This window comes from Passer domesticus, chromosome 5 (genome assembly GCF_036417665.1).
Source record: "Passer domesticus isolate bPasDom1 chromosome 5, bPasDom1.hap1, whole genome shotgun sequence".
Taxonomy (NCBI): Eukaryota; Metazoa; Chordata; class Aves; order Passeriformes; family Passeridae; genus Passer; species Passer domesticus.
Window position 1 is genome coordinate 28,341,999 of NC_087478.1, and position 22,749 is coordinate 28,364,747.

General features: G+C 38.1%; 1 protein-coding gene across 6 annotated transcripts in view; it reads left to right on the forward strand.

Annotated features, from left to right (window-relative positions):
• The window catches only part of TMEM117 (transmembrane protein 117), a 189,799-nt gene extending 173,194 nt beyond the window's left edge, over nucleotides 1-16,605 (forward strand). For all 6 annotated transcript variants that reach the window (XM_064422481.1, XM_064422485.1, XM_064422483.1 and 3 more), the window contains 2 exons: nucleotides 6,419-6,548; nucleotides 14,498-16,605. In XM_064422481.1, the coding sequence (XP_064278551.1) occupies nucleotides 6,419-6,548; nucleotides 14,498-15,135 (768 nt within the window). In that variant the 3' untranslated portion in view covers nucleotides 15,136-16,605. The remainder of the gene's footprint in view (nucleotides 1-6,418; nucleotides 6,549-14,497) is intronic.
• Nucleotides 16,606-22,749: the final 6,144 nt, after the last annotated feature.

The window sequence follows — 22,749 nt, forward strand, 5'->3', positions numbered from 1 at the left end:
TTGTCTTAGTATTCTGTCTCTGCAGCTTGGATCTCAACCAAAGTAGTTATTCCACCACTGCAGTGTTTTCTCCATATTTAAAATTCTTTAAATCAACACTGAGTGATAAAAGGTGAAGCAGTATTTTCAATAATGGACTTGGTGCCACAGTTCCTGATGGGATTTTGTTATCATTATTGTCAGTAACAATCCAGACAGGTGAAGAAAAACAGATGACCAGATTAAATAAAATTTTCTGGACTTGAAAACTATGAAGAGATTAGCACTGATAGTACCGACGTGAAGGAGGAGGTCTTCTTAAGAATAGTGACACTGAAGCCATTCAGGTATACAGGTGGTAATGTTAAGAGTAGATGTAGTTTTTTGTTTAACAAGGGCTAAATCCAACACTGCCTATCAAACTGTCTTCCCCTATTTGTCCAAGAACAGAAGGTCAGAAGGTGAGCAATACGTTTGATCTCACAAGCATGAAAGTGATTTCAAGTCATGGCTGCTGACTTCCTTTCTCACCTATGTTTGAATGAAATATTATGAATATGTTTGCAGTTTAGCAGCTCACAGAGATGTCAGCTGTAGACATCACTGCAAGTTGCAGCACTGCAATGAGGTTAGACATAACCACAGAGGAGTTGGGCCTTTGACTCGGAATTCTGGCTGTTCATTTCTTACTTCAAACACTTGCAAAAATACAAAACCATTGCATCTCCTGAAATTTCCTCACAATGTCTGTGTCCGTCATGTTCTAAGATGCAAAGATATCTGAAAACAGTCTTCACCTCAAAATGTTTTTAATAAATACATAAAAAATTCTATAGGCAGTTTCTGAAACACATATACACATTCATATATGCATTTTCTCCGTTCCTACCGTGTTTTTATTTACTATTTTGAGACATTTAAAGTACAAGTGTGTCTACAGCATTAAATATTGCATGTGTCATCATTACTTACACCAAAAATATTTAGTGTATATTCCCTTCCCCTATTATATCTCAGCAGTGTTTATATTATTCTTAGTGTTATTTCATATTTAATGAACACACCAAGAGCTACATTCAAACAGGAAGAGAGATAAAACCATGGTACATTTGTTCACCATCAGTTAGTGTTTTCTAAACATGGTCTCACCTTCTCTGTGGCATTTTTCCCTGGGGAGAAAGGCTTATGGCTGAGGCACGTGGGGTTGTGTGTGCATGATGCATGGGTTGTGGTGTGCTGAGGGCTAGCATTCCCCTCCCAGACAGCTAATGATCCTGACTTGATCCTGCCAGCACCTGCTCCTCATCCCCTGGGCTCTGGAGATGTGGCCCACAACCTGCAAGGAAAAACACCAAGGACCCATCCTGCACCAAACCAGGACACTAGGCATTGCCAATATGCTCCTGGGCAGCTGTGTGTCTTGGCTTGAAAGGTCAGGAGAGGGCTGCTCAGGAAATGCCTTCTCTTTTCCTCAGACGATGACAAAAAAATGGCCAGATCATATCAGAAAGTCTGGCTTTGATGCTTAGTTACCATTGCAAAAATTTCATTACTTAAAGAGGTACCAAACTGCAAGCTGCACTGGAGGGCCTTAAACTAACACCTGGCATTGCAGCAGAGAGTATGTGCATCTGTTTGGCCTGGGTAGCTAGAACCAAAGCAAAGAGAATCAAAATACTATGATCTCCTCAGGTTTTTTTCTGTGCTTCTGCATTTAATGAGGCAGCTGATGGAAATCAGAGGTACGCTCTGCCCATTGCAACACCAGGATGAGGCCCTCAGTGATCTTAAATTCATCCTCTGGCTGCCCTTTCCTCAGTGACTAGAGTGAAATGAGGCAATAACCTTATTTGATTTGCACATGCCACAAAACTTTCTGCTGAGGTTAGAGACCTCTGTGCGGCTGATTTAAGCCTGCTGGCTCTGGGTTGGCTCTGTCTCCACACACGGAGCGGATGCTGCTGCAGTCCCATCCCCCCAGGCTGGGAACCACTGAAGTCAATGAATGTTAGAAATCTGATGCTGATGGATTTAAAGGAGAAGCAATCTGTTCGTGCAGTATGAAAGGTACCTATGTGAGCTAACAGTATGTTTGTACAGCTTTATTTTTTCCAATTCTACAATGCAGTCTAAATATGGTATTTTGGGCCCAGTTCTTAATGAGATCCCACAAATTGCAGAGTACAGGCAACTCAGCAATGAGAACTAAAGCTGATCAAGTGAACTCTGCATAATTATGATCTGAAAACTTTAAGAATACAACACATGACACTCATATTCCAGTGGTGAGTACAGACTGATATCAGAGAGAGGCCACAGAGAGAAAACACTGTGCAGGGGACATGGGGCAGGCCTGAGCTATGTTCCAGAGTGGGAAGTGTTTGCATTTATGGGCTTGAACATTTGGTCTATTCGTGTAGCTGTTACAAGTGAGGTGGAATATATCTACAAGGCATCTTGAATTTCTTAGGAAAATGGTTTTCTGGGTATTGCTGAAATTTGTCTTTTGGCTGTCAGTAAGGCAAAAACCAAACATATTCAAAAGATTTTGGACAACATTTTCTTGGAATCTAGACAGTAAAATGGCCACTTTGTTGGGTTTGGATTTGACAGCCTGATATTGGCATTAGCCTGAAAATGTAATAATAATCTACTTTTCTTTGGCACAGTAATAATACTACAGCTGTGTATCTGCAGGTGATAATGTCCCTCTGTGGACAGGTGACACGCACACTTAGCAAAGCTGGGAGTCAAATGAACATCCAAAGGCTATTTAATCCCTAACTTAAAGCTTCATTTTGCTAACTGTTGCATCTGTAGCAACTTCCATGGAAGTCAGTAGGTTTAACTCATTATTTTAGTTTCCTTATCTTAAAATTGCTTTCAAATACATTTGATTATTTGTTGGTGGCCTTTAAAAATTATTTTATTTCTATAATTTCATGGAACTGTTCTTAAAGAAGAGACTGTATAAATGTTCTGATAAAGGTGTTACATTCAAAATTTTATTTATGGGTGAGGAAGGACCTTTATATATAAAGCCAAGATTTTATTATTAGTGTTAAATTTAAACAGTGTAATCCATTAATTATTAGTTGAGATCTAATCATTACAAAAAAGAATACTTTTGTGAGAAAGAAGTTTCAGTAGTACTAGTAGGAGTAATAATAATAATAATAATAATTTCTAAATTCTTATGCACACACTTCTCAGTTTCTATTGCTTTTCCTGATGTTTCATCCACCCTCCTTCTATTCCTATGGTTCCTGAAATGGGCAGTTTCAGTCTGATGGGGTTCAGTGGGAGCGTTATGGCATGTCGTTGGCATCTGGAGTCCTTTGCTGGGAAGGATATGATCCCCATCATGATGGTTTCTTTTTTCTCATACTAAAAGCAGCATGGGGATGTTTTTATATTTGATAACATGTTAAGACCTTGCTGTTTCCTCCTTGATCTGAAGCTCCACGTTACAGATAGGTTTTACAGGTAGTGTCTTATGTGAGATACTTCTTTGTTCTCCTTTTTACCCCTAAAAGTAGTTTTGCCCAGCCCAGATCTGCATTTCTTTAGCTGAATGCCAGTGAGTTGTTTATAGCTGTGAGGTCTGCAGCACCAGCCTGCATCCATCTCTCTAGTTATGGCCACACCATGTTAGAGTGCTCCAGTGTAATAAGGGCCATGATAAAATTCAGGCGTGCTTCATACAGTATGGGGCATATATGTAGAAAATGGTATTATCGGGTAGTACTCATCCAGATGAGAAAAAACTCTTTTTAATAAAAAACTCAGATGCAGAGACACAGACCAGTACAAAATTCTGCATGGTGGAATTTTATCTGTAAATCAGCAAAAGGCACAGTAGGAGCTTTGGGGCAAGGCAGAAACAGGAGGCCAGATTTATAGACCCGTGTTTACTTATAACTATGCAGAGTTCACACTTCTCCATTCATTTATTTTCAAGAATATGTAATGTATTTTTTCCTATTTATTCCTGGGTGAGAGTATGTGTGAGTCGACAAGAGACAGCAGTCCTGAGATGTATATTGCAAACAGTGAACTGAAAGTGTGCATGCATAAATTTTTTATCTCTGGGCATTTTTTGAATGCCTGCCCCCTGCAAGAGGATGTCTACAGATGCAGGGTAAGGGACTGCAGCTGGGCAGGTGTTACCAGGAGTGCATGTGTTGCATTAATGATAAGGCAAAATGAGAGCATCCTTATTCCTCTTACCTTCTACATCTGTAAATTGTCATTTTCTGCATTTCTGTGAACATTAAGAACTAGGTGAAGGGTGTCAGATTTTCTCCTTGCTTGCACTCCTGTTGATCCATTTAACTCATTATAACAAATAGTTAGCACAAATCAGCTGTTTGTGATCAGGCTGTGCTATTTCCAGATCATAAAACTCTTCCATTTCCCTTTTATTGCAGAAAATGTTGGAGAGCTTAGCAAGTCTCGGAACTTATATGTAGTGATTAATCTTTAAGAGGTCATATATAGAATAGAATATCCCCAGTTGAAAGGGACTACTTCTGGCTCTGCACTGTACAACCCCAAGAATCACACCCTGTGTCTGACAGCATTGTCCAAACACTTCTTACTTCATCAGGCTGGTGCTGTGACCATTTCCCTGGGGAGCCAGTTCCAATGCTCAACCACCCTTTGGGGAGAAACCTTTTGAGGTATATAACATAAATCACCCTGACACAGTTTCAGGTCATTCTCTTGGGTTCTGTCACTGGTGACCACAGAGCAGAGATCAGTGTCTGCCCCTCCTCTTCCTCTCATGAGGAAGTTGTAACTGCAATGAGCTCTCCCCTCAGTCTTCTCCAGGCTGAACAAACCAAATGACCACAGTCACTCCTCACAGGGCTTCCCCTCAAGGTCCTTTGCCATCTTTGTTGTCTTCCTTTGGACACTTTCTAATAGCTTTATATCTGTCTTATATTATGGCCTCCAAAACTGCCCCCAGCACTCGAGGTGAGGAGCAGAGCATTGCAGGACAATCCCCTCCCTTCCCCAGCTGGCAATGCAGTGCCTGATGCACCCAGGACAGGGTCAGCCCTCCTGGCTGCCAGGGCACTGCTGACTCACATTCAACTTCCTATCGACCAGGACCCTCAGGTCCCTTTCTCCAGCACTGATTTCCGCTATTGCACTTCCCAGTCTGTTGGGAACAGACAGGGTTGCCTTATCCCAGCTGCACAATTTGGCACTTGGTTAAGCTTCGTACAGTTGGTGGTTGCCCAGCCCTCTGATTTGCCAAAGTCTCTCTACAGGACTTCTCTGCCTTTGAGGGAGTCAACAGCTCCTCCCAATTTAATAGATAATTCTTAGTTTTGAATAGATATATATATATATTACTCTGTAAGAAAACTTTCTATCCTTACAAACCTGAAAATGAAATAATGGAATTGGTTCTCACGGGAAGACAGCTATGCTGGAATGGTTTTTATGTGAGAGAATGAGAAGTCACTCATAGAGTTCTTCACATTTTGGATTCCTTTATTTTATTTTTAGTAATTCAGGTGCTTGTGGGACTAGCTTGTAGCATACAAATCCAGAAGTGTGCACAGGAAGAGGGGCAGCATGTTTGTAACAGGAGATCATCAACAATCTGCAGTGCACAGAGTACTGACACTGGCAGTAATCGTCCTGATTCTAGCAGTATTGCTTTCAGTTTGGACTCTAATGAGCCATGCTATCATACCCATTTTCAAGTGACTGATGGTGAGCACAGATAACCAAGTGAAAAATGCCTTTAAATGCAGCTCTTCCTCAGCTGGGGTACCACACACTACCAACATTTGCATAATGCTAGGCAAGAGCTTCCACATTTCCAGCATTACCTTGTCAGCTGAAATATGGCAGTGGGGAAAACTGTGCTTGGGTTGATTCAGGCATATTATGCTGAAGTGCGTGCACTTGCAGTGATTGTTTATTTAAGTATATGAAGGCAAAATACAGAAAACACACTGTAAGTTGAACAAGTAGAATACAGATATATGTGGTATTTGAAAGGCTCAGGCCACCTTTGCCAATTTCATACCTGTAAACTGTTTGCCAAATTACAAGTTACTAAGAGTAAGTAGCATAACAAGGTTTTTATATAGGTATTCTTAGTGTTGCCAGGTTTTAAATAAGTATTCTTATCCTTATTCTGTTTTGTACTATCAGCTGGTAAGGTGGGTTCAGTACTGTCATTCTGAAGTGAACTTTTATACCCATAATTACATGGAACTGAGGTAAAAATTATATTGTAATATCTAATATAAATAAGGTATTCTATTTCAAGTGGGTCAGTCAAATTTAAAGTAAGAAAATCCAATAATAGACGCTTAAATATAGAACATTTCTGTTTTATTAATTTAAGCCATTTTAAAGGCAAAAATATACTGTGAAAACTTACTTTTAGGCTCTTATTTTTCTTTTTTAACAGGACTGGGAGTTTCCACATTTTATGGGTGATGTTGAAGTGAATCTTCCAGGCTTGCCGTCAGCACACATGCAATTCAAAGTACCTTATTTCCAAAAGATACTGAAAGAGGAATATCACATACATATAACAGGTAGGTGATCTTACAGACTGTGACACAGTCACGCAGTGAACTGCATCTACGTAATAAATGTATGCTACTGTGGTCTTAAACCAGTATTTTTTTGTGTTTGTCTCAGACTTTTCTTTCTCTTTATCTGTCCATATCCATATTCTCCATATATAACCATCTCCAGGAAATGAGGAACTTGTATCTTACAAATCAGAGAGGACTGCTGTTTATCATGGATTTCGGCAACTTCTTTTGACATTAAGTAATACATAATGTAACTTCAGACATCTTTTATCTGAAATTACTCTCTCAGGGAAATTAGCAGCTTATTTCATCTTCAAATCTCTTATGCTTTCAGGTGCCTTTGCTGTGATTTATGCTAATATCTTTTCATAACTTCGGTCATTCTCATTTGGCAAAGGCCACTCATAACTGTGCTTCCATCAGTCATGTAACAAGAAGCAGACAGTTAAATAACCTCAAATAAAATAGAATTGCAGTTATTGAAATGGATGATACATATAGATAAAAAGTACCTGATTCTTGCATACTGTGAGTCAGTATTTTAATAACAGTAGGGAATGAAAAAGAGAAGGTGGTTAAATAGGGATAAATATTTTGGTTTTACCTTCAAGCTATACAAAAGGAGCATAGCTCCTCTCTTTACATTGAGAAGAGATGGATAATAATGGATAACAGAAGGATGCAGGTGTGAATTGGCAGGGGTCTTTAACTGCTAATATAAAAAGTCACAGCACATGACGCCACACAGAAATAAGATAGATGAGGGCAACCAAGGACAAGCCAAAAGAAAGTCCTGCAGACCAGGGACAAAAGGAGCATTCAGAGATGATACAATGGTAAGGCCAGGAGTTAGCAGGTGAGTCACAAGCTCAGCAGACAGCTGAAGCCAAGGGAAGAAAATGTGTCAGGAAAGAATGACACCAGCACTGAGCTGAGGCAGACTGAATGAGGCCTCAGAAAAGGTGTTTTCAGCAGAGAATGAAGAAATGAGATTAAAAATTGGAAAAGAAGATAAAAATAGTGCAGAAGTTACCTGTTGGCTATTGACTGAGGGAAGGCAAATGGGCTAGTAGGAATTACAGATGGAGGGATAGAAAGTTTTTCAAAATTGAAGATAGGTGCCCTGCTGGAATGCTGACAGAGAACAGCCAGCTAACAAGAACAAAGAAGAGCTGTACATATCTGAGGGAGACCATTTGAACCATTATGGTTTATGGAACAGGATAAAGTAAATGATGGCCAGTCAGTGACTAGAAGGTGTAGGGTGAAAGGAGATGTTTTGTGTGCGTGATGAACACATTTTTCTCTCCCAAGTGAGCAAAACGAGAAAGGGGCAGAAGGAAAAAAAATTAGATTGAGCATTAGATATTTGATTTGAATTACAGGTATGGAATTCAGAGAAAGCAAAACCATAATTTTTTCCCTTTATCTCAAGACTAGGGAGTAAATTTAGAGAGGCTCAGTCCCACAAGGTTCTCAGAGTCCATTCTGTTATTTCATTGTATAAGGAAAAGTAGTGGAATGGATGCACAGAGGAGTAGGAAAAATGGCTGAGGCATGGTAGGTTGGGCTGTGTCATTAGATACAGAAACTTGGCATATAATTAATGGGTGATAGAAGAGGAATTGAAGAGCAAAGAACAGTTTTGCATTGTAGGAGAGACAGGGAGATAGATAATAATCAGGGATAATCAAAGAATAAACAAGAGCAAAGAACATAAATTAGTGATCAGAAATGCAATCACTTGCAATGCTGCTGTTTGAAAACAGGCCAACCAAATAAAACCAATATTTATGCATTGTAGTATTCTGCAGAGAGGACTGGAGTCCTTTCTGATTTTCTAGTGAGAAGGCATTCTTTTAATGAGGATGAGATAATGAATGAAGGCTGAGGAAAATTTTTCCCTGCTCAGCATTAACAAGATACATTTATTAGATTCGCTAGACAAATCAATCCATTTGACTGCACATCACGTATCCTGTCTACTGAGAGCCTGTTTTATCTCAGTGCTACACCACCCTTTAGGAGATCTAATAAACAGCCATAACACATGGCACAAGAACCTCCCTTTGGGTAAGTTTTGCTTGAACCATCTGTTCTTGCCATCAGTTCTTGTCTTAGGTTAGGGCATCATGTTGGATAATTTGCAAGCTCTAGTGACTGTCTAGATGTGCAGATACTTGAATATTCTACTCAAATCAAAGTGTAGAATATTTGGAAAGAAAAATCTAGTTATATATATATATATGAAATCAAGATTAATATAATCCAATCTGAAATGATGCCCGTGGATACAACTGCAGCTGGTGATATGGGAGTAGAACAATGATAACAACTGGGAGCCAGCTTTATTTAAGCCCTGTTTAATACAAAGAATCCAGAATGTTAAATTTAACCATAGGACTTATTTTAAATGACCATCAGGAAATGAATACTGAGGCCTGAAAAACATTTCTTTTAGTACTAGCTAAATAGATAAATCCAGCCTGTAAATCTATGACCTGTGCTCTAATTCTTAGAAACTGAAAACCATTTTCTCCCAAGTAGCAAGAAGAAAGAAGGCATGGCTGAAATAACATTTGCCATCCTTTTCCTGGCAAAGTTTATTCTTTATTAACTTTTACACAGTCTGTTTTAGTCACTTTTGATTGATATAACTAAAAGTATCCCTATTCAGTATTTTTTCAAATAAGCAATGGTACAACAAAGGAGCAGCTCTAAGGAAAGTGACATTCCAAGGAGTCAAGGATTTCAAGCCACCATTCTGTTGCTTTGTCCTTGATGGCTTTGAGCAAGTTCTGTACAGATGAAGAATTTCAGTTGCATGCTATGTGTTGCCAGCTCTCCTGATTTTGTCACAAGTCTTAAGACAGTTGCTCTTTTTCTCTTTTTCATTTTCTTCTTTTTACTCACTTTTTAAAAATTATTTTATCTTAAAGACTTATCTCCTGAATACAGTGAGTAAATGAGAATTTCAGCTTTCATAAAATAAAGACCATGATTGCAGAGAAAAAAAATTAAAATTTACTTCTGCATAATTCAGTGTCTAAAAAGGCAGAAAGATCCAACTCTATAAGGTATATTATTTTAACCCATGCTACTTTAAACTAATAACATGCTTTCTTAGTCCTGACTTGTGATTTCTGAATTATTTTGGCAGTAATAGTGAATTAACATCTCCTGAGTCTAGCTGATATGCTTTAGTGTAATTTTGAATTTGTTGTGAAAAGCTATCTTATTTTTACTGGTAACTGAGTACCTCATTTTACTCTCATTTCTTTGCAGCGAGGAACTCCTTGCAAAACTCCTTACTGAGTGTTAAATATTTTCATTCTATTTTGATAGCCACTTTTTTTAATAAACATTAAAAAAAACTTGAATTCCTGCATCTGCTTAGCTCATCTGGATTTCCCTTGACAGATGGTTCATTGCAAAGTGTGTGTTTTCCTTTTTAGGCTGATGTTTATGAAAATACATAGTCTATCCTAGTTTGTGTAATACCCAGGGAAATTTGTAAAACCTAAAAGTAAATTTTGTTACTTCAGTTTCTTTTGTGATTAAAAGATGGGGGAAGGGGTGGGGGGGGTCTGCCTTGTACCCTTTAACAACAGCACTGGAAATCCAACAGCGTCTCCTCAAGTATGCAGATAATTTTCAAAATCAAATGTTAAGATTTAGGTGTCAGAAGAGATGGGAGATTTCTCTGGCTGTTTCTAACATGTTTCTGAGGGCTCATCTGACCCAAGTACCCTTCCACCCAAAGGAGAAATCATCACCTTCATAGCTGGGGAGTTCCCAGTATGGCTGGCTTGTGGAGATGAACCAACAGCAGGTCTAGATTCAGCCCAAGCTTACCCAGATTAGCCTGAGGGAGTCCTGAGGGCAAAAATAGAAAGGTTAGAGGTAAAACCAAAGCTGTCTGTGCACACAGATGTGGAAAAACCTCAGAGGATTAACATTTTACATCAGCTGTGAGTGGTCTGTCTGTATGCATGTATCTAGCTAATAGCACTAATGTGACAGAAGATAGCAAGAACATTTCAAATGTTTTACAGCAGTGTCTGAGTGGCTTTAGACACAAATTACAGTTGAGATAGAAGTCTAAAGCAAACATTTCCTGCACTAGCCTCTGGCTGTGGTTGCACAGCATGAGGCTGCTTCTGTCTAGCCTTATTAAGTGGAATTTTCACATTATCTCCTGACCTCAGTAAGGTTCCTGAGGACTAGCTTCTACATGAGATCCTTTTGTTGGGAAATGAATGGTCTGTTCCAGAGTGGGCACACAAAAATAAAACTGCTCCAGAATCAGCAGCTGGTTTCGAATATTGGGATATATTCCAAATGTTGTGTGGAGGATTGCCCAAAAATCTTGTCCGATGGTGAAAGCATGTGAATTTCTGGAAAAAGGAAAAATAAAAATCTATACTTCTTTCAAAATGAGAAGACCCCTGGCATTAATGTGCTGTGCAGTTGTTGAGCTTCAGCAGTGGAAGGAGACTGTTTCTAAGCAGAGCTCTGTACAGGCTGGTGTTCAGAGCATGGTTTTATGATGCAGGTCCAAGCTGCCCCAAGTGGAGGTTATTGTAGAGTCAATTCACCCTTCTGGTGAGTATTCTAGCCAGGAGGATACAATCCTTTTCAACAGACATGCTTTCTCAGAAAGCAAGAGTGAATTTCCATCCCCAAATACTGGTTGTAGTCTACAGTGCCTAGAAAAACATTTCACGTTTGCATCACAGCCTGACAAGGACACTAGCACTCTTGGGTCCAATTTTTCTTTTGGAGGATCTTTGTTGCATCAAATTGCAGTATTTTTCCATGTTTCCAAATACACTAAATCAGATTCCTAACTCTCCAAATGCTATGTGCAGCATGTAAAATGTCAGTGCTGAGAAAGTGATCAAGTTTTTAACCAAATCGCTTTTCAGATGGTGAATGACAACCTATTTTCCCACATGACTTTTTCATTGTTAACTTCATTGAAGACTGGATAAAATTCTTTGCAGTTTTCCAAAATGATTGACTAGCCTTCCAGTCTTGAGAGTTGATCCTATTACATCCTTCCGTTTCAGATTTTGTCTCTGAATAAACATAATAAACCCCTTTCCATCCAAGAAGGGCTAAGTGGGGTCAGGTATATGCCAGTATTCTTGGTCACACAAATTCTATTGAAGTAGAGCCAACCCTAAAGCAGCAGTGATACTAATCGTACAGAAACTGTAAGAGACAAGTTAAATGACTTCATAGTGTGGGACTCCTTTTTCCCTTGTCACTTTTAAACTGGAATAAAACTTGACATTTTAAAAAATAAAATTAATATCTATACCTTCATAATATATTTATTATGATCCTTTGCAAACTTACAAACTTGAATTTGTTCATGCTCAAGACCAAAGGTTGTGATTGACTTTTAATTTACCTAGCTTATTTCCTATATAAACTTGATATATGCCTCAAAGTTTGCTATGAAAAAGGTTGTGCTAAAATTAAGTTGCAACAGACAATAATTTCATATAAATATATTATAAACATTTAAGTTATAATGTTAAAGATCAGTCAATGTATTAAATCTCTGTGTAACCACATATGAGTACAATGATATCTTTATGCTCCAAAACATCACAGATCTAGAAAGATGGCTTAGTTGGATTATTTGGCTGTCATGCCTGCTAGTACAGCAATGAATACCTGTCTTGGAGAGGGATAGATGGCAGAGAGCACGGTATTCTAGAAATAGGTAAACACTTTCTGTGAGTACCCAAGACAGCACTAACTCAGCCATTTTGTTTCTAAGGAGATTAATGCAGCCCTTGGCTAAAGGGATTTCTGAGTAGGAGCAGAAAGATGTCACTGTGTTCATGTATGGTTATAGTGAGACTGTTACTCATACACAGCCTTTGGTTCTGGTGACAACTGTATTCAAAAGGAAAGGAAAAGTCACACAGCTCATCAAGCATAAGTGATGCAGAGGGTGAAAAAATTGTCTGGAATGAGAAATTTAAGGATTTTTGAGAAAATCCACTAGAGAACAGCAGCTGTTCTTAATCAGCTTGCTGCCATTTAGACATACAGGTGGCAGTTCATCTTCACTAAACAGGGTGATGGACCTAAGTGGTTTGTATGGCCCACATGGGCCCAACAATCACAGCAGCTGAGCTCAGGGCTTTGTCTCTGCCTGCCTAGCTCTGACTAGGAACTGAGTGAGGGAGTTTCAAGTTCATACTTTCTATGAAACAGGAACAGTGTATCTTTCTATCAAACACTCAGCATCAAATGACTTCTGAACCCATGGCCATTTTCAAAACATTTTCAGACAGTAAGAATATGAAAACCAGTGATATTATCACTTTGTTGTAAGAAATGGTGGTAAGGTAAAGAAAAGTAATCTAATTGCCCAACTGAGGAAGAAACAAGAAGTCAGCTCTTATATTCTGCTTGACAACAGCTATTGATCAGTGAATCCTGTGTCTTTGCATTGAAAGACAGATGTGATGGGAAAAATAGAAGCATGAAATGCATGGAAAACATCCACAGGAAACATCAAGTTACATTGTATTATTTGTTATATTATTTCATACTTTAGCATCAATTTCAGTCTCTTGGTGTTGATTTAAGAAAATTAAATATTATGAAATGTGGTTTTAAGTCTGCAAAGATAGTTTTCTTTAACACATCAATTATAAAATTGACAAAATCACAGGGAGAAATCATAGAGTGGTTTCAGTTGGAGGGAACCCTAAGGGACATTTGGTTCCAGACTTCTGATGTGAGCAGGTATACCTTCCTGTACACTGCTTTGCTCAAAGCCCCATCCAACTTGACTTTGATAGAGGAGTTATTCAGGAATTATAGGATTGTCTGCAAGACCTTTTCAGTTCAGTTTTGTTTCCGAACAGCGACGACTGTTCAATACAAGAGAATAACAAGAGAATAAATATTCTTGTTTATTTTCATTCTATTTAATCTGAACTGAAGAGAACCATTAAACATAACTCCTGAATACATGAAGTTAGTCTCCTAACCCTCCTGAAGAATTCTGATTGTACAGTTTGAACACACATACTTTCAGGAATTGGAATCCATTAATTCTGTGCAAGTCACTAGCCTAGGTAATTTGATAGATCCTATGATACATTTTCTTTTTCACTTGAAGCGTACGTAAATATGATTCCAGCAAAGACCATAATCATGCATCACCAGCAGGAACATTCATCCATATATGTATTTTCATTAATGATGACATGTAGATTTGCCAGGTTCTTGGGTGATGGCAGTCATCACTGCACAGGTGAGATCTTAACATATGTCTAAATAGAATGTAAGATATGCTTTGACTGTGAAAATAGTATAATTTGTTATGTGTATTCATAGACAGATTATTAAAAAAGCTAAGCCAAGCTGGCTAGACTCAGAAGTCTACAATCAGCCCTTGCTATTCCTCAATAATCTCACTGTGATTCTATAAATCAGTTTGTCTGATTAACTGTACCTGAATATATCTGCACTCCATGGTTGGTATATCAAACAACATAAGTATATACTCTTGAAATTCATATAACTACCAACCTCAAAAACCTCAGTCACTTCAGTAATTTCTGGAATATAAATGGTTCTGTCATATATGGCCTTTTTATGGAAAGTTTCCATGTGAATATTTTTAAAGCCGTGGAATTAGTGCTTTTTCTAGGTTTATTGATCTGTAACACATCACCTAGCTATGTTATACTCCTGAGCTTCAGTTACAAAATTTTTTTGTGTCCAGACCTAATTGTGAAATATTAAGGGATATTCCGCATAAATCTGACTGTGGTGGAAATTTATTTACAACTTTGCTTTACAGATTAATAAAAAAGAACTTTTTTTTTCTCTATCTTTTATGTGTAATGGCATTTGTATTGCTTCTAAAATGGATATATCAGATGACAGAACTTTCTTTTTCCAAACAGGCAAATGGTTTAACTATGGAATTATCTTCCTTGTTTTAATCTTGGATCTGAATATGTGGAAGAACCAAATATTTTACAAACCTCATGAATATGGTCAATATATCGGTCCTGGACAGAAGATCTACACAGTGAAGGACTCAGAGAGCTTGAAAGACCTCAACAGAACTAAGTTATCTTGGGAGTGGAGATCCAATAACACTAACCCACTGACGAACCGGACCTATGCCGAAGGGGACATGTTCTTGCACAGCAGGTTCACAGGCTCTAGCCTTGATGTCAAATGCCTGGCTTTTATTCCAAGTTTGCTGGCTTTTGCTTTGTTTGGTTTCTTCATCTGGTTCTTTGGGCGATTTCAGAAAACTGACCAAGGCATGGAGAATTTAGACAAATCGTACACAAGAATGAAACGAAAGTCACCATCAGATATGGGAATGACACGAGAAAATACACAGGTGTTAGAAGAACCATTGAATTTTCAAGAACCACACCTGGTATCCATAAAATCAGACTTAAGCGAAATAGTTTTTAACTCTTCTCTTCTAACTTCTGAAAACTTGAACGCACAACTGAATGAACAAGACAGCCCTTTACAGCCAGTACCAGAGCCCTCTGTCCCTAAGAATAATCCTGTGACATAGAGGAAAATACCCAGGAAAATCAGTTTAAATAAGCAGTTACTCTTAAGATTGCAGTTTTACCTTTTGTAAGTTAAGATTTACATAGTGTTTAGAATAAGAAACTCAACCTATGCCAAGAGGTGCTCAGCATGCTTTTTCTAGGAATTTTGGTTTTTATTTGTATTATAGTACGTGCCTATTGTATATCTAACATTCCTTTATAGATTGCTTCCCAAAATTGCACAATAATTGCTATTTATTAATACATTACCTTAACTGTATAATAGTGTATTAGATGATTACTTGCAGGTATAAAATTCTACCGTGGTGGTGCCTTGAGACATTAAACAGTTTTTTAACTCAACACCAGGTGTATAGCACAGTTCTTCTCATCTGTTTTGCAAAGCTTTTTGTATATGGTTGTTTCAAGTGTCATTTGATGTCTTGACAGAGGAGATAAATATAGTTATAAAGAAGCTTTTCTGTTAGGATACCACAACTTGACTTTGTTATTTACTCATCTGTGAAGTCAGAGATTTTGATGACCGGACTGCAGAGAAGCATGTTGATTACCTTTTAATTTTTCTGGCTAGCTGCCAAACACAAATACAGATTTATTATGCAGTAAACAGCAGAGACATAATACAGCATGGGTCACTAGTGGTGAAAATATGAGTTTCTCCATCAGTAATAGCAATTATGTGATAATGCCTAATTATGTTTTTCTTAATTAAAGATAAACTGCTCCTTGATTTAAAGTTTTACCCTTCACCTTTTAGAAACAGAGGTGAAAATTCATGGTTGAAGCAACTCTTTCCATCATCACACCAACCCCATGCAGCATCAAAGAACCAAAGGAGTGATTGCAGTAAAGGACACAAAGCCCACTAAATCCAGTATTTTTGCAATTCAGTGCAGATATGGTCTGGGTATATGTGAAACATACATAGAAACATACTGCTTATAGTCTAATTTCTCCACATAATGAAGAAATGTTGAAGGGTTTTAATTAAAATAAATTGATAGCTAAATTTTATTGCAACTTTTTTTTTTTTGTCCTTCATTTATTATCCATGACTATTCATAACTTGGATTCAGAAACAGGGGGTAACTGGGGCTTGTGCTTTTTTGAAGGGGACTTCTTAATGTGAATTTCTCTCCTGTATGATCAAACTATATGCACCAGAGAAATTGCATATCTAAAACATCAGAAAGACTCTGATTTGCCTCTATTTCAGTTCTATAAAATTGTTGTTACAAGTTACCAAATAATAAGTCATTTTTAAGACTGAATTATTTCCCTGTCACTTTCTGGTGTTGCTGTATTTTGTCTTTGTGACTTTTTTATCTCTGTTGGTTTTGATCTATTTGCTTTTAAGTTTCCAGAATGCTGAATTTAGCATGCATAATAGAACTATGCATTTATTAACTGTCACTTGAGAGCCAATTTTAATAAACATCATTCAACAATTGTTTATTATGAAGCAGGAACACACTCTGTCAGTTTTGCAATTTTTCAAACCATTTTACCCATGTATTGCCCTATTTCAATTGATAAATATTTCTGACGCTAAAAAAGACAGCATCACACTGATATAAAAATCTAATATTTTGTTTATGAATATTTAATATTTTGTCAGGAAAATTAATTTCATAATCATACTAATTTTTTATCAATTACAAATTATGGCTAAACCCAAATTTATTTGCTTTTGCCTACTGCAACCTCTAAACTTGTTTAATTGACTTACAATATAATCAAAGACAAGCCATTAATAAGTAATGATAAAACAGCGTGAGATCCTGCTTGTACTATATAAGAGGTGATATACTGATGTATGACATTCAAACAGCATTTGATTTCTTAAGTAGTTACAGAAATAGCTGTTTAATTTTGCAGATACATGCTTCTCTGTATGTTTTGGAGACTAAACCCAAGTACTGAAAATCTCTCGTTAACTCATTTCTCTATTTGTGCGGAGTAGTAGTTAAATACATGAATATGAAGGCAGAAAAATGAAATAATTACTTGAGCTTTACAGCCTGCATGAATTCTTGACTCTGATGAAACTGTTATTAAGCAACTGATTTCACAGCTAAAATAATTCCTTGACCTTATATTGAGTAAATGCTTTTAAGGTCATTATAAGCCTTCATGAAAGAGAGAAAAGCATCAAGTAATCCTGGATTTTGCATGAGTATTTAAATTAATAGCCAAGCATAGAGACTGCTTATATAGTGAATTTGTAAGAGGTTTAAAGATTCATTGTAACCACTCACCGTGGTCAACTCATCTATCTAATTAATGGAGAAAGGACATCTCAGTCATGTAGGAGTCTCATTTGTAATCACGGACATAGATGGAAGAAGAAAGCAGTATCATTTCGTTGTCCACTTCCAGTGTTAAGGTTGAGAAGCCTGAGCTAAGTGCTTGCCCCAAGCACCTTACGAAACAGGCAGGGACTTAGGAGCTGAACATCCTAATGTTTCAGTACCTAACAGTCATTTATCTCTGCATTACTGAGTAGTGCAGCCCAGCAAGAACAGGTTTGTGGAACTGGTGCTGAGGACCCAGTGACCATTGTTTGTGCATTTCAGGGGTTTACATCAGTTTAGCTCTTTGGTCCTGATAGAGTGAATGAAGGACAGTGGCTGGGTACATCCAGAGACCCTGAGTAGAAGGACCTCTCAAGGTCTGAGCTGGAGGAGAGTCAGCCAGCACCATCACAACTTTACTCCTGAGCTTAGCTGCTAATGCAGAGTCATTCTGAGTCTTCTTACCAAAATGCAAATATTTCTCCTGCAAGCACATTCATTGTTGTCAACTGTTGTTCACTTTTAACATTATGAAATGCTTTGCTAACTCAAAACAGTCTGAACTGCTTTCTAGTCTAGTACCCATAACTGGGACCTCAATATGAAAATTTGACCTTCTCCTGAAAAAAACCCCATAGGAGGAGAGAAACTTGGGGAAGTGTCAGTTTTTTCACAAGCAACACATCTCCATTCTACCCTCTATAATGAACCATCTAGCAGCTGCCATCACTGCAGGGCTGGCCAGTGTCTGCTTTGACAAAGATCAGATTTGGTACCTCTTTTTTTTATTTTTACCATAAATACATTGTACAGTGATGGATGATAGAAACCACCTGATATAGTATATATATATAGAAGATACATCTCTAGGATAAGCACATAAGATTTATGAGCCCACAGGTGCCTATAAATTGTCTTAGTGTTCTCAACAATTACCTTTACTGAGATGGAAATGACACGAAGCAAATAGAAGGTAAGAATTTTTGTAGAAAGTACCTTAAATATAATATTCATGCTTATGGAAGTGTATAGATATCTTCAAAAACCACATATATAAAATACATATGTGTATGTACATGAGGAGCCCAGGGGTTAGTTGATTTTATTGGGAAAACTGCTGAGTTTCTCAAGGCAATTTACTACTGCCCTTTTCATGCTACATTGCTCCATCAGTTACTTATTCCAGGTTGTTTCATCTCCTCTGCCTCTACTTATTTTGCAGAGAAAATATAAGACCAAAGAAAGATTATTTAATTGCACTGTCTGTGTCCCCAAGTTATTACTTTGTCAAATTTATTCGGAAACTAATTTTTTTCTGGTTTAAAATATTTCTTTCTTTCCAGCTAGTGTCATTGTACTTTGGGCTACTGTACTGTATTACAGTATGTGCTAAATTATTGTTTTTTCTGCACTGAGCAGTATCCATCATGACAACCACCTGGGAACAAAGAGCAGACACCTCACAAAGACTGGGAAGTTAGCAAATCAGCTCCTTAGTAGACTGGCAAGCTCATTTTCCCACAAGTGAACAGGTTATGGCTCACTAGTAAAAGATGTAATAGATTTTTAATACACTGGCACTAATTTTAACAACCTTCTAGATGGGGCTCAGTGGGAGAGGACTTTTTATCTTAGCCTACAAATCTGAAGCAGTTACATCCTGCAAGCAGAGGTAAAGGTTTCACTTTTTAGGGTGCATTTAAAAGTAACCAGCTTAAACTTTGAGCAGATTGCAAGAACCATAAAAATTAGACAACACTGGAGTAAGAACATGAAGGTGATTCACTTTGTGCCTCCTGGCACAGAATGGAGACAAAACACTTTTGACAGATGTTTGAGTGGCCCTGTGCTTGGGATTATGGGTATTGACATGCAAAGATTCAAACAGCATTTATTAACAAACAGTTGCAGTACCTTTATCAACAGTGGTGCTACTGCCAGCACCAGACAGAACAGCTCTTCTGTCATACTCTTTCTGTCCTGTCCATCCATGCTAACTTACAAATGACAAAGGAGCTGCTCCTCTCCCTGTGCACTCAAAACTGTCCAGTGGGGAGTCTGGGCTACCTGAGTGTGCTGTGGCATGTTATTGCAATGTCTAATATACAGCTCCAAGAAGGACAACGAAGGGCAGGCAAAAGGGGGGAGTCTGGTCTGTCAGTTTTATGGCCTTGAGGTGAAGAATGTCACTTACGTGACCATTTCAGAAGGAAATCAATATAAATAGAAGTCCTGTTTCATAGGAATAAAAAGGGACAAATGGAGAGACAGGAAATCACTAGAAATCTTTTCCATCCTCTTCAGATATTCAAACAGAAGCAGCAAGTCCCTGTTTCAAATGTTCACAAACAGTTCCCAGCTTCCAGATGACTTCTGGGTGAGTAGCTCTTCTGGATAACTAGGTTTTAACACCATCATAATTCCCTGCTAACACTTCCTCTTCATGGGGGATGTCAGCAGCTTTTCACTGTTTGGGGGAATGGAGTAGTTTTCTGAAAAGGAAGTGGGAAAGAAATTGTAAGGGACATGCTCCATGAGGCTGGTACTCTTCACAACAAACTCCTTCTTGGAGAAAGGAAAAGCATGAATCCAGCTGCTTTGCAAAGAGGAGTGAAGTAGCAAAATCAAATCCTTTCAGAAATATATCTTATATCAGCAGCACAGTCACAGAGATACTTCTAATGCCATGCTTTTCCTTTAATGTGTAGCACTTGGGGTGTTCACAAGAGCAGCTTATCTGATTCTAGCAGGCAGGTTACAGACCCAGCTCTCATGCTGTTTGTGACATCTGCAATACTTCATATTGAATTCCTTTTTGTCTTCATTTTTCTCTTGTTTTCTCCACTAAAAGTCCATTTCATTTCATTCCTGTGTTTTTATTTCCAATAAACTTTTATTGTAAGTGACCTAAATGGCAAGTTACCCTCCAAAGGCCCAAAATTGCTGTTATTGATTTGGTACCATCTGTATCCCTCTCCCTCCCCTTCAATAGGGATAAACATCGATGGTGACTGCTCTGAGACACTGCATGCCTTGCTGACCTTTCCTTTGAGAGCTCTGAGGACACATAAAGGCACTTGATGTGCTGGTGGCTATTAGGTCTTTTGGTCAACAAAATACATACTCAGACATGGTTAGAGTTTCAGTATTTAATTGTTCACAGAATCACTTGCTGAAAGCAGGTATAGCTTGAGCCACCGCCAGTTAGAATTAGAATATTCCAAAACTGCAGTTGCTCCAGCTGCTCCAGATGTTTGAGGACTTTTGCAAGGTTCATTCCCTGTCGGCTGTGGCAGCATTGCTGAGAATGCATGTGTGACTTTAGTGTCAACCAATGATAGCACAAGTAGAGATAATTTCCAGTAATCATTGTTTCCATGTTTCCATGGTTACTGGAGAATTTTCTATTTTTGCTTCATGAAACTATAAAAAAACCAGAATGTCTCCCAAATCTTTGCAAGGTTAAAGTTAAATTATGAGTAGACAATCTAGCCATTTTTGCTTCATTGCAACCTTCTTACTCCCTTTTCACCCTTTCCATCAATTTTGACCTGCTGATCCACAGCAAAGCTATGCCTCAAAAATAATCCCAAAGGGGAGAGCAATCAAATTCTTTTCTGTGCAGTCCTGGAGAGACTTCAGACATCATTAATTCAATTTTTAAAAAAAAAAATTTAAAATATTGATTCTAAGCTCTAAAGAGTTTTGTATTTATATAAAAAACTGTTAAAGCAGATGCAGTAGAAGTTGGCAGTAACCTTCTGCTCCATTTTAGTAGCAAGTCTGCCTACAAGGGCCAATATAATTATTTGTTGAACCTGTCAGCTACAGATAGGTTTAGGGTGTAGTATTTAATGAAACCTCCATAGAAATGTGTGTTGCTGCACTTGAAAAATTGAGTGGGTTTTTTTCAGTTTTCAAGCCCAGGCAATACATCTATCACCTAAGAGAGCACTGTGATAGCTCCTTAGTTAGCAACCAGTCTGTACCACCAGGTTCTTGAAAGTCGTGCAGGACCATTCAAAGATAGAAGCTCAGCTCTGTGTGAGCTATATGGCTATTTTTGGTCACTGTTCCTGAACAGTGTAGCCCTGCTGCTCTGAGGAGTGTCACAAAGACACAGTGTAATACTGATCTGACTAGACTTCAAAGGTGTCTGCTCATTTGGATGTACTTTTGTGCCTTTCAAAGTGCACATGGAGGAATAAATACGTGTAGCCCAAATGTCCCTCCTGGCGTTTCTAAGGCTCCAACTTCACATCACAGAAATACCCACCAACTTTTTGGAGAAGTTAAGTAGGAAGTTTACAAGACCTTTCCTAGAGATCTCTCCCCATCTTCTGTGGTCACTGGAAACTGTATTTTACTAAAACTACTCACTCATTGTATTGCACTTGTAATGGCACCACTGTCACCTATAAGTCTCTCAGACAAATATAACTACAGAGATTGGAAAGGAACTGCTTGAAGACTTTGCAATGCAAAAGAAATGCAAAAGTAGAGAGGAAAATTAAAAGGCTAAGACATGAAATTATTTGCTCAATTTCACACATGTCAGGTATCCCCTGCCTGCATATTTTTTTAGGACTTTAGTCTTTCTGGTTTGTTACTGTCAAATGTTTTCTTTGCTCCATGTGATTCACATGGCATAGACATAGCATGAAATATCCCAGGAATGGAATTAGGTGCATTTCACCCTTGCATAAATTTCAGCTGGAGAAATTAGATTTTTGAAATCAGAAGGTAGTTTTGTTAGCATCAGATCCCCACTGTCTCATGCCATAATACTGCCTCAGGGTAGCTGCCACTGGAAATGGAAATACCTCACCCCTTCCTCAACAGCCTTTTAGAATTTCCCCCAGAAGAAACCAGTCTGCTTTCAGATACTGTGATCTGGAAAACAGACTTCAACGCTGCTTCAAGTAACAGCAAGTAACATGCAAAGTTACAAAGCCACTCTTTTATCCCCTCAAATGGTGACATCCTATTGTTCCTTTGCAAATGATATTGTGCAAAAAGGAAGTAGTTAAATTCCTTTTCATAGTAATAGCAAATGCCAGCATTTTTATAATGGAAACTTCAAAATTTATACTGGATTGTGTTTTCCTTCAACTCTATCAAGTGTCACTGTGAAGCAAGGCTCGGAGTTCAAAAGACAAGCAACAAAAACTATTCTGTTAACATGTTCCTGTCATGTACACTGTGAATGCATTAATTTTTTCTTGAATGATGAAACAGAGAGCCCTGTAAAACAACAATATATTTGTAATGGGATTCTGCACCTACAGTCTTGGTACACAGTCTTGTCTGAGATCTGAA